This window comes from Mobula birostris, chromosome 12, assembly GCF_030028105.1.
Source record: "Mobula birostris isolate sMobBir1 chromosome 12, sMobBir1.hap1, whole genome shotgun sequence".
Classification (NCBI taxonomy): Eukaryota; Metazoa; Chordata; class Chondrichthyes; order Myliobatiformes; family Myliobatidae; genus Mobula; species Mobula birostris.
The window spans coordinates 59,548,470-59,561,680 of record NC_092381.1 but is presented as its reverse complement, the minus strand read 5'-3'; the positions used below and the strand labels follow the sequence as shown (position 1 = coordinate 59,561,680).

Genomic DNA, 13,211 nt, shown 5'->3' with positions numbered 1-13,211 from the left:
CTGCATTCTTCACCCTTTTGAATTTTGCCTCTGTGGTACAAATTAATCCTTTGCTCTGTCTGCATTTGTACCCAATCATTGGCTTGTCCTTCCTCGCATTCATGTTACACCCATCGTCTGCTTGTAAACCCTGCTGCTCATCCTCAGCTCTAGAATTCAAAGGAAAAAAATTACGAGAATTTTAATGACATTGGCCTAGGTTTGTTTATTTCTTAGAAGCTGGATACCCTAAAGCAGCTTGTATTTTAGAAGTCACTTAAAATATACTTTATTGTTGCCAAACAATTGATACTAGAACGTACAATTATCACAGCGATATTTGATTCTGCGCTTCCCGCTCCTTGGATTACAAATCGATAGTAAATATTAAAAATTTAAATTATAATTCATAAATAGAAAACAGAAAAATAGAAAAATGGAAAGTAAGGTAATGCAAAAAAACCAAGAGGCAGGTCCGGATATTTGGAGGGTACGGCCCCGATCTGAGTCAGCATCCGTTCTGCAGTCTTATCTGCTTCATTATTACTGCTTTATGTTTCTATTTTCCTGACTTCTTTATGTATTATGAGCATGTTCATGTTTCCACAGCATGCTTTTGTTTTCTCATTGCTTCACTGGAATAATTTTTAATTTCATCAAATGTTGCCGCTTTCGAGTCAGTCATACAGCACTGTAACTTATTTATTTATTTCTATTTAGAGATACAGCACAGCTATTGATCCTTCCGGCTCAACGAGCTCATGTCACCCAGTTACAGCCATGTTACCAATTAATTAACTAACTTGAATATCTTTAGAATGTGGGAGTAAACCAGAGCACCCGGGTGAAAGCCATGCGGTCAGAGGGAGAAAGTACAAACTCCTTACAGACAGCAGTGGAACTGAATCCTGGTCTCTGGCGCTGCAATAGCTTTATGGCTACTGCTTTCCTCCCATAAAGTTCTTCGCTGCCATTGGGGTTTGTTTATCTTCCACTTTGGAGGAAATGAATGAATGATAATGCAAGTTAATACCTATTTTACAATATTTGTTATTTTCCTGTATGAAGATTTACAAGTACGCCATTAACATATATTGCAGAGAACTGGCTCTACATCTCAAAAGAAATTGGAGCTTAAAGGATAGATTTGTAGATGAAATATTATAGAATGCAAAGTCTTTTATAAATATTAAAAATAGTGAAAAATTCTGGTGTCCAAAAAGGTGACCTTCACCTGATATGGCTGCGATAGTAAATATGTTCTTTGAATTTGTATTCAGCAAAAAGGAGAAGGTGAATGACAGATTAAAGGAGAAGATAGCAGAGAAATAGCATTGGATTTAAGTAGATGAAGAGGATTAAAAGGTTAGCAGTGCTCTAAGTAAAGCAGTTAACCAAATCGAGAAACTGCAGAGGTTCTGACCATTGTTAACTCTTGTTCAAAAAGCCGAATGAGATCACCTGCCAATTACAGGCCTATCAGTTGGTTTGGGGAAATGTTCAGAAACATGAAATCATTTTTCTTTAAATGGATATTAGAAGGTAGCTAGAAAGAAGTTATAAAATCAAATTACTAAAACACCATTTGCTTAAGTAGCATTTAACATAAATTAATATAATATGATTGATGTTATGTTATGTGCAGTTCCAAATTATTGTGAAGTACCACCTAACAGTTGTTAGCAAAATTGTTATCCATGGGATTTAAAATGAAGTGGATGAATAGATATTACATTAGCTATGAGAATATTGGGTTTGGAAATTCAATTATGCGATGCATGTATTTTAATTGCTACACGACTCAGTGACCCAAATAGTCTTAAGTCTGCTTTGATACCTGAAGGAATTGCAATGTAAAATCAATTGTGAATTGATACCTCATAAAAGCAAAATGTATTATGCAACTCCCAACGACATGTTTTCTTGTCTACTCAAGTATATCATACCTGTCCTCTTATGACCAAGGAAAGTTCCATTCCATTAAGCTCAAGGAATACACAGATATGTCCTCAGCATCATTTGGACCAGACATCAGGATCATTATACAGTACAGTATCCAACTGGGTTTTCGTCACTCTGGCAGCATCCTTGCACAGTTGCTTAATGTCATCGTGTAGGGGCCTAGGACCCACTGGGAGAACTTTACAGTATCATCAGCTCTCTACGAAACAAGCATCTGGACAGTCTGCTCGTCACGGCTGGAGACTTCAATCATGTTAACCTACAGGACATTTTACCCAAATCCACCAAAATGGCACCAAGGCCTTTACAGGAACAAACAAGCTGTTCCATGTTTACAGACGTAGTACTTACAAAGCCATCCCATGCCCTTCATCTTGGCCACTCTGACCACAACTACATAAAGTTAATCCCAGCATACAGACCACTGCTGAAAATGGAGAAACCAGACAACAGGACCATCACTGTATGGCCTAACGAGGCAAACTCTATGCTTCAGGACTATTTTTAATGGACCATCTGGTAGATGTTCAAGGAGGTCGCCACTAATGGAGTAGACACAGACCTCGAGGAATATTCCTCATCTGTCATCGGCTACATCAAGAGCATTCATCTCACAGCCCAACCAGAAGTCCTGGTTGAATGCAGAGGTATGCTCTCTACTAAAAGTCCGGAAGACCAGTGATAGAACTCTTCTCAGAGCAGCCAGGAAAAACCCCATCGTAGACATCAAGAAGGCAAAGACCGCCTCTGCACAAGTAGTTCAGGGACTTCTGTCTGATAATGGTCCCCAGCGTATGTGGCTGGGCATCAAGGGCACTACTGACTATACAAGGCAAAACAGCATTGACTGTACCAGTGATGCCTCCCTCCCCGATGCTCTAAACAATTTCCACATGCTCTTCGAGGCATGCAACACAACACTGACCACGAAAACCACCCCCTTCCCAGATGAGCAGTCACTGTCTGTAACACCAACAAATGTGAGGAGGACTGCAGAGAGTCACCACTCCCCCTTAAGAAGTCCAGGCCAGACCATATCCCAGGCCGAGTACTCAGGGAGCGTGCACACCAACTCCCTGGCATCTTCACGGTCATCTTCAATGCTTCACTCATCCAAGCTGCCATTCCCACATGCTTCAAATCAGCCACCGTCATTCTGGTACCAAAGAATTCTATACATTCAGAACTAAATGACTACAGCCCAGTGGCACTGATGCCAAACATCATGAAGTGTTTTGAATCCCTGATAATGACACACATCAAAAACTCCTTTGCTGCCATGTTGGACACTCACCAGTATGATTACCGACAGAATCACACCTGGCCCTGACACCTAGAAAACAAAGACACTTATGTCAGAACGCTGTTTCTGGGCTTCAATTTGGCATTCAGTACTATTGTCCCACAGACTTTGGTAAACAAATTCTTCCTCCTTGGTCAAAATACACCACCGTGTAGCCCTTTCTAACGAACAGACCTCAATCAGTCGGGATGCACAATCATTCCTCCCTCATTCTCAACACGGATGCTCTCCAACGCTGTATGCTGAGCCCCCTGCGGTACAATCTGCTCACGGCCAAACACTCAAGCCATCACACTGTCAAGTTTGCCGACGACACAGCGGTGGTGGGGCCCATCACCAACAACGATGAGATGGCCTACAGAGAGGAGGTGGAAGAGCTCGGGGCATGGTGCCAGGAAAATACCCTCTTCCCTAATGTCAACAAGACAAAGGAGATAGTTATCGACTTCAGGAACAATCACATCATTAACAATCCTTTTACATCTTGGCACAGCAGTGGAAACTGCGAGTGGTTTCAATCTCCTGGGAGTGCACATCTCACAAAACCCCTCATGGTCTCAGAACACCTTCTTCACAGCTAAGGAAGCTCATCAACACCACTACTTTCTGAGGACACTGAAGAGAGCTGGACCTTGCACATCTATACTCACGTTATTCTACATCCTGACATGCTGCATCACTGCTTGGTACGGAAACTGCACTGTGGCAGACAGGAAGTCTCTACAACAGGTGGTCAAAACTCCCCAGTGCATCACTGGCACCAGCCTACCTTCTGTCAAGGACATGTATATAGAAAGGTACCAGAAAAGTGCCAACAACTTTGAAGGATCCTACACACCCTGCTCGGGGACTGTTTGTTTCAGTCTCATCAGGAGGGAGGAGGATATGTAATGTTCACACCGGGATCATAAGACTCAAAAACAATTACTTTCCCCAAGCAGTAAGGCTGATCAACACCTCCACCCACTAACCAGCCCACCAATACTTTATTATTTCCCGTCAGTCAGCTTAAGTACAAGGACATATGATAAATCTATGTATATAAGCTATCTTACGTATTTATATGTATTGAATTTTTTTATTATTATTATTATTATTATTATTATTATTGTGTTCTTTATCTTGTGTGTGTTTTTCTTGGTGCTGCGTCGGATCCAGAGCAACAATTATTTTTTCCTCCTTAAACTTGTGTACAGGAAATGACATTAAACATGAAACAATTTTTATCCAGGATGTCAGTGAAACATCTCTGAGAATTGTGTTGACATCCTCTTTCCCACTGCTCATAAAGTTGCAGGGTCACTTCCAGCGGTGATTGGATGTGCTGCTTGCCTCCCATTAAGACTGTTGGATTTGTGGGACAGAACTCTTGAACTTACTCCGGCATAATCTACGTGAATGAAGATTACTTCATGATGGGCATTTTCTAGCTATTCAAATCCTTGCATAAAGTGCTTACAGGGAAACCATATTCTCATGGTAACGGGCCAAACTGGCCTGGGTCTCCAGTAAATTGCTGTTTTAGCTTGTGTCTGATGGACGATTGGGTTTTTGCAGATGTTCAACGCCCTGGTAGATCTCCGTACTTCAGAGGAGTACCCTTCATGCTACTGTGTAATGGCTGTGAGATATTTGCACTGTGATTTGGATCTGAATAGACAGGACGTAACTTCAAAAATGGCAAATAACAAAACAACTCGCAAATGTGGTGCATTGTGGGGAGACGTGCTGGACACTTCAGGAAGATAGGAGGCAATGAACTAACACCTGCTGGATAAAATTTAGGAAGTTGGGAGGCGTGATACATAGAACTTTGGTGAGGCGAGAAAAAGGAGAGGCAGCATAAAGTAAGTGGATATGCACTTCCAAGGACTCCTGTTAAAAAGGCAGCTCAATCCTGGGTCCCACAATGCAGGCGTAGAGTACAAAAGCTAGGAATTCAAACATGGAATGGAATGGCCTGCTAAGCTGTGGTCACAGAGGGGGTTTACTGTAATGAAACCAGGGATGTGGGACTTTTCAGAAGGGTGGCTAAATAAAATGGGTTTTTCCCCTTAGGTCTAGGTTTTTATTGTGATGGTCAGAATGTTAGAAGATTTTGATAAAGCAAGTGACAAGTGCTGGCAACCAGAGGATTCTCATACTGCTTGGGGAAAGAAGCTCAGACGTCATGAAGAGAAAACTTTAAGCAGTGAGCTGCCACAGGCTGGAATGTATTGACAGAAGGGAGATGAAAGCAGATTCTATAGGAATTTATGGAAGCAAATTAGAAAGATGTTTCAAAGGGAATCATGTTCCTGGCTCTGGGAAGAGAGCTTTGAAATGAGACTAATAAAGAAAAGGGTTTTTCCCAGCTCTTGCTGAATTTTACAGCAGGACCTGAATGATCATTTTTGAATTCATCTCCTGGTATTCAGTATTCCTAAAAATGTGGCAGGTTTATTACCATAAACATTAGCAGATTTAATTGACTAACTCAATTGCATTCATAGGACATTAAAGGATTTACTTTACCTTGGTAGATAATATCACCAACGTTGCTACAAGGACCTATTGGCTGACACTTGAATTTGACATGGTTTACACCATTCATATGACTGCCACAACATCTGCAGGAGAAGGGGAAAAGGGAACAGAGATACCCGTCAAACTTGGTGAGTAAAACACTAAGAAGGCTTTTGACCTTGGATAAAGGAATCCACCAGGGTTGGGGAGGCAGATGTGAAACTAAATTTTAGGTTGTATGATAACAAGTCAGCTCCACTCTGCCTGTAAATCACCTGCTTGCTAAACTAAGAGGAGTGCATTAATCAGTAAATACAGTAGTTATTCCTTTTATCTTTAGGATAACAAATTCAGAGGTGATAAATGGTTTTGCTGGAAGTTGGAGTGGAGAAGGGAAGACACAGTCAACAAATTTTATTTTGGTCTTGAGATTTTGTCCCTTAGTGTCCCTAAGAAAATGTTGATAGGCGTTTGCTCGAATCACTGAATATTTATTTATTTTATTTTATTTAGTGATACAGTTTCCAACCCTCTGATCCATGGCGGCCCAGCAACCCCACAACCCTCATTAGCGCTAACTTAGTCACAGGACAAAGATTGGAGGTGCAAAGGGATTTGGGTGTCCTAGTGCAGGATTTCCTAAACATTAACTTCTTGGCAGGAAGGAAGGTAAATGCAATGTTTCAAGAGGATTAGAATATAAGAGCAATGATGTACAGTAATGCTGAGGCTTTAGAAGGTGTTGGTCAGACCACATTTGGAACAATTTTGGATGTCCCTTTAGAAAAGAGATGAGGAAGGATTTTTTTTTAGCCAGAGGGTGATGATTATGTTACCACAGATGGCTGTGGAAGCCAAAGTATCGGGTATATTTAAAGTAGAAGCTGATAGTTTCCTGATTATTAGGATCATCAAAGGTGACAGGGATAAGGCAGGAGAATGGGGTTGAGGGGGAGCATAAATCATCCATGATGGAATGTCAGCGGAGACACAATGAGCTGAAAGGTCTAAATCTGCTCCTATGTGTTAACAGTCTTATTAAAATTATTTTTGTCTATCAACCAATATTACGAGTTATAGGGTGATGTTTTTACCATATTTGTTGTAAGCCAATAGTACCTGATGCAACTGAGATAATTTTGTTGGAACGCAAAGCAGGTGTAAGTGTCTCTCCTCCTTCATGCAATAGGTGTTTTTATTAATGTAGTTATTCGTGGGCTTTTCTCCACAACCTCTGAATCTGGCCTTCATTTGTTATCAAAGATTCCTGACTGAAAAATCAAAGTAAATTTACTATCAAACTACATATATCACCATATGCAGACCCGAGATTCATTTACTTGAGGACATAGTAAATCCAAGAAATATCAATGAAAGTATCAATGAAAGACCACATCCAGTAGGATGGACAAACAACTGGTGTGCAAAAGACAACAAACGGTGCAAATACAAAAGAATAAATAAATAAACGTCAAGAACATGAGATGAAGAGTCCTTCAGGTTGTGGGGACAGTTCAGTGATGGGGCGAGTGAAGTTGGGTAAAGTTATCCCCATTGGTTCAAGAGCCTGATCGTTGAGGGGTCATAACTGTTCCTGAACCTTGTGGCATGAGTCCTAAGGCTCCTGTACCTTCTTCCTGATGGCAGCAGCAAGAAGACAGCATGACCTGGGCGGTGGGGTCCCTGATTATGGATGATGCTTTCCTGCGACAATGGGAAAAATGTATGTGGGAATAGCTGCTCAAAGGTGCAAAGGTACATGTAATGTCAGGGAAATGTATACAATATACATCCTGAAATGCTTTTTCTTCGCAACCATCTACGAAAAGAGAGGAGTGCCCCAAAGAATGAATGACAGTTAAATGTTAGAACCCCAATGTCCCTCCCAGCTCCCCGCCCCCGTGCGTAAGTGGCAGCAAGCAACAATCCCCCTCCCCCCACCGGCAAAAATAAAGTGCACCCACTACCAGCACTCAAGTGTGAGCAAAGCAATAGCAAAGACACAGACTTGCAGTTACCCCAAAGGCTACATTGTTCGCCCGATAATTTGACATGCTGCAGGCTCTCTCTCTCCTAATAAGGGAAAAAGAGGTGACTCCATTTTCCAATGAGTGGGGTCTGTGCCTGGAGATCGCAAGGATCCCGGGTCCCCAGGCACACAGCAGATGTTTCGACTCCCCCAGTGACACATGGATCTCCTGTTGCGACACCGACCCTTGATTTGCCCATCTCCAGTTACTCGAGATCCTAGGCTCCTGAAACTGTGCCGAAATCTTAGGCCGAGACTTTGACATGACGAATAGCGGCCGATTGTGGAACCCTGGAGCGGGTCCCATTCCCGTAAAGAACCGTAGTCAGCGTGTAACTCCAGGTGAGGGTCTTCAAAAGAACCCTGAAAGGGAAAAATAGTGATATTAAAGATGGAGGTAGGACTGTTTTCGAAGATGCAAACAAAGGAGTCACTGTTGGGCACCATAACTACTTAGCCCCCAGTAGTTGGGGGGAACAACTTTATAAGTTTGAAATCCGGGAGAGTTGATGGGAAATAGAGCACGTTATTTCAGAGCACCACCCTCAAGAAGACAAAATATGAAAATACAAACATTTTTAATTTTATACAGCCTTAACAACCATAATCTGCCCAACACACATGAAATGCTGGAGAAACTCAGCAAGTCAGCCAGCATCTATGATGGGAAATAAACAGTCAACATTTCAGGCGAAGACCCTTCATAAGAACTCAGCCCAAATATTGAATCTTGTGTTGCTCAAGATTTTCAGCATCAGCAGGATCTCTTGTGTTTTGATCCACCCAAGTACTGTGCAACTAATGTAAGTGTAGTCATTTTTTAAATATAGGGAATGTGGTGGTCAGCTTATGCATAGCAGACTCCCAAAGCAGCAATGTGATAATGATTAGTTAATCTACTTTAGTGATAATAATGTCTAAATATTGGCCAGGATACCAGAATGCTCATCAGAGTGCTCCTATGGAATCGTGTGGGTCCACCTAAGATCTCTGGTAGAATCATAGTTAAAAAAAGAGTCATAGAGGTCTACAGCACAGAAACAGGCACTTTAACCTATATAGTCCATGCTGAATTATTATTCTTCCTAGTCCCATCGACTTACACCCAGATAATAGCCCTCTATATACTTCCTGTCCATGTACTTATCCAAATTTCTCTTAAATATTGAAATCAAACCCGCATTCACCACTTCTGCTGGCAGCTCATTCCATGCTCTCACCAAACTTTGAGTGAAGAAGTTCTCCTTGTATTCCAATTGAACATTTCACCTTTCACCTTTAACTCATGATCTATATTTCTAGTCTCATCCAACCTCAGTGGGAAAAGCTGCTTACAGTTACCCTATCTATACCCCTCATAATTTTGTATACCATTATCAAATCTCCCCTCAGTCTTCTATACTTCAGAGAATAAAGTGCTAACCTGTTCAGTCTTTCCCTCTAACTCAAGTTCTCAAGTTCCAGCAACATCCTTGTGAACTTTCTCTGCACTCTGTAGGTGACCATAACTGCACACAGCCTAAGTTTCGCCTCATCAAAGTATTATACAACTTCAACGTAACATCCTAACTCCTGTACTCAATACTTTAATTTATGAAGGCCAACATGCCAAAAGCTCTATTTATCTACCTGTGACGTTATTTTCAAGGAACTATGGATTTGTATTCCTGGATCCCTCTATTCTACCGTGCTCCTCAGTGCCCTACCATTCACCATGTGAGTCCTACTCTGGTTTGTTCTCACAAAGTGCAACACCTCACACTTGTTTGCATTAATTATCTCATCCAAAAGGTGTTTTTTCCATCAAGCATTGGAGAGCTTTCCTCTTACTGAGTGGCTGTGTATTTTGCTCATATTTTTGAATCATGTACGAACTTAACCATCATATTTGCTTATTTCATTGTACATATTTCTTTTAAAAAACATCCAATTGTGAAAATAACTGTACATTCTTATCTATTATTGGCATTTTTAGAATATCATGGCATTGCTCTGCCACTGCAGCTAAGCCTGGGAATAAGCATTCCAACAGCCTTCCTTTTGGCTCTAACGCTTGCAAAATCAGTCAGGAAAAGGTGAGTACTTGGATTGATCAACAACCTCATCAAGCAAATTATTAAAGTAGAAAGTGTTACTGTTAATGCTATCTTACAGCATAGACTTTGCCAAATTTGAAACTGAACCTTAGACACTGAGAAACAAAAGGCACACTTGCAATCTATGATGAGATGCTAACTTCAGTTGAGACGAGAATATAGCTATTGAGCTGAGGTGCAAATCTAAATCGAAATCGTTACCCAGGAAACTTATCTCTTGATTAACTGTTTATTTTGTGGTTTACACCTTGATGGATTTTAACTTTCACATAGGTTGGCTGGTTTAAAATGAACCCTGCTTTCCTGCCTCTGCCCCCATCCCTACCCAGAGTTTTTTGTTAACTGCAAAATTCAGAGTATACCTTGTCAAGCTCTCAAGTTCCAGAAGAGTAGACGTATTTGTAACCATTTAGGTAAAACCTCCAACATTTGTTATCCAGTTTCACCCATTGAGAATAGTCATTCATGCAGTCTCATGAAGAGTTCATACCTGAAGAGAGGAAAGAAAATATTGGTGCAGAAACCAAACTTCCCATTGAATATTATGAAGCTAATAAAGCAAAGTATCTCTTCAGATGCTTCCTTCGTTCACAAATTAAAGTAAAAAAAAGTGTCACTGTTGGCCTAGTAAGGATCTCCAAGGGGCTCCAGTAATACTTTGCTACGACATAGAGGATCAATCATTAGTATTTGGTAGCCATACATTATATTATTAGTACAATAATGGAAAATGTGTTAAACAAAGTCTTTGGTTACTTTACAGCTAAAGAATATTTATCCCTGAAAATGTATTACTGATGCTTTTGTCTACATTGAATTAATGAATTTTTGATGATTCAAAATACCTACTTGTCTATTTGATAACTATTTATACACAATTTTACTGAACTAGTAAGAGTTTGTTAAAACCCAGAGAAATTAAGTATATGTCTTCAACATTTCTGTTTGTTTATTGTGGGTTTCCCTGCTGATATGCAAAGAGTGCTCCTTCTGGGAACAGGAAGTTCAACAGGAAACAGGAAATAGAAGACATAACAACAGAAAGATTTAACAGTCCTGAACTTAATCTTGGCAACTCATTTCTCATCAATGTGAAAGGTGTTAGTAAGAAATGGAAATTTTCAGTATTTCAATAGAGCACACTTTCACTACTACTTACATCAGCATCAAGATTCACTGATGGATGTGCTGATTCCTAGCTGCCACTGATGAGGTGATGTTGAACTGGCTTCTAGAGTCTCAGCAGTACGTCCTAAAAAGCTACTCCTATGATGTTGTTGGGATGAGAGTTACAGTACATTAGCAGGGCAGGATGATCTATGGCCTTTCTATTCATTATTTTTTGTGATCTAATTATCACTTGCATGTATTACTCATCTTTAATATCGTTGTGAAGATGGTGGTGACCTATTGCCTTGAACCCCTCCTGCCCTTTTGCTAAATATACTCACAGAGTGACATCGGGAGAATTAAGCACCACAATGCTGAAAGATCAGAAAATATTTCCAGATCAATTTGAAGGGAAAGATGCAGGTGCTGGTATACCCGTGTGCCAGTTGCCCTTGTCCTTCTTGGCCATAAAGGTCATGGATTTGGGTAGTGCCATTAGGGTAACTTAGATGAGTAATTTATGTGCACTGCAGCCAGTGTGCCTGTGCTGAAGGAAATGAACATTCAAGCTGATGGAAGGGCACCAACCAGGTGATTTGCATTGCCCTGGATAGCCTCAAGCTTCAGGAGCCTTGTTGAAACTGCTGTTGTCCAGGCAAGAATTCCATCATACTCCAACCTTGTGGGTTGTAGATAACGAAGTTTCAGGGTATCAGGAATTAGTTAGTCACTGCAAGGCCTGTTCTTGTGGCCACAGAATTTATGTGGCTGGCTGTGGAGTTTCTGTTCAATAGAGACTGTTAGGATGTTGAATATTAATACAAGTGAATGACGTGGGTGATCATGCTCTTTTAGAAGATGGTTAAAACTTGGCACTTTGTGGTGTAAATGCTACTTGTCACTTCCAAGAACATGCCTGATTGTTGTCCAGGTCTTGGTGTATGCAGGCATGGGCTGCTGCATTTACTGAGGAGTCTGAGGATTTCCTTATTTCTGTTATGGCTAAAACAACTGAAAATGGGCCGGCTGAGCACGTGCCCTGAGTGATATCCAGGGGTTGAGATGAATGAACTACTACAGCAATCTTCCCTTTGTAGAATGACTCCACCTATTGGGGTATTATTCTATTTATGTTAGTTGACTAGTTTAAAAAATATTCCCTAAAGCCACACTTAGTCAAATGCTATCTATGGAAAGGAATAAACAGTTGATGCTTCAGGCTGAGACCCTTCATCAGGACTGGAAAGGAAGAGGGAAAGAAGCTAGAAGAAGAAGGTGGGGAGATGGAAAGGAGTACAAGCTAGAAAATAATAGGAGAAGGGGGGAAGGGTGTGAAGTAAGAAGCTGGGAGGTGATAGGTGGAAAAGGTAAAGGGCTGAAGAAGAAGGAATCTGATAGGAAAGGAGACTGGACCATGGGAGAAAGGGAAGGAGGTGGGGCAACAGGGGAGGGTGATGGGCAGGTGAGAAGAGAAGAGGTAAGAGGGGAGCCAGAATAGAGAATGAAAAAAGAGGAAAGGGGAAGGTGGAAAAATTACTAGAAGTTAGAGAAATCAATGTTCATGCCATCAAGTTGGAAGCTACTCAGGTGGACTATGAGGTGTTGCTCCTCCAACCTGAGAGTGGCCTCATCGTGGCAGGAGAGGAAGCCATGGACTGACATGTTGGAATGGGAATAAATGTTGTTAGTCTGTCAGCATTTCTGATTTTTCTTCTATCTTGAACATCTCTCCACATTAGAATGCAGGTTATGATAACAAATATCCCAAAATTTGGCATATTATTTAAGTACTACATTATGTTTTTTTAAACCCTCTCTTGAACTCTGTAGTTATGAAAATATGAATTAGGAGCTTCCCCTTTCCTAAGACAATGCTGACTTTTCCCAATGGCCTTGTTTTTCTTGTGCCCTATTATAATGTCTTCAATAATAGCATCCAACATTTTCACCATGATAGAATCTTTTGTGTGTGATGTATATCAATGACTTCGATGAAAATGAAGATGGATGATGAATAAATTTGCAGATGACACAAAGAACAGTGGAATTGTGGTCAGTGTAGTGCAGTGATTCTCAACATGGGCCATATTGTCTCCCGGGAGGCCATACTTGTTTCCAAAGAGGCCATAAGTAAAAAAACAAGAAACTGGGAGCGCACAAGTTTCTGAATGGGCCATGTTAAGTTTACTGTTTTAATGAAATATTACTAAAATGTGTGTGTGTATAT

General features: G+C 40.9%; 1 protein-coding gene across 1 annotated transcript in view; it reads left to right on the top strand.

The window, feature by feature from the left end:
- LOC140206343 (interleukin-12 receptor subunit beta-2-like) overlaps positions 1–13,211 on the top strand; it is an 85,229-nt gene that overhangs the window by 54,379 nt on the left and 17,639 nt on the right. The window contains exons 13-14 of the mRNA XM_072274692.1: positions 5,767–5,898; positions 9,754–9,853. Coding sequence (XP_072130793.1) covers positions 5,767–5,898; positions 9,754–9,853 — 232 coding nt within the window. The remainder of the gene's footprint in view (positions 1–5,766; positions 5,899–9,753; positions 9,854–13,211) is intronic.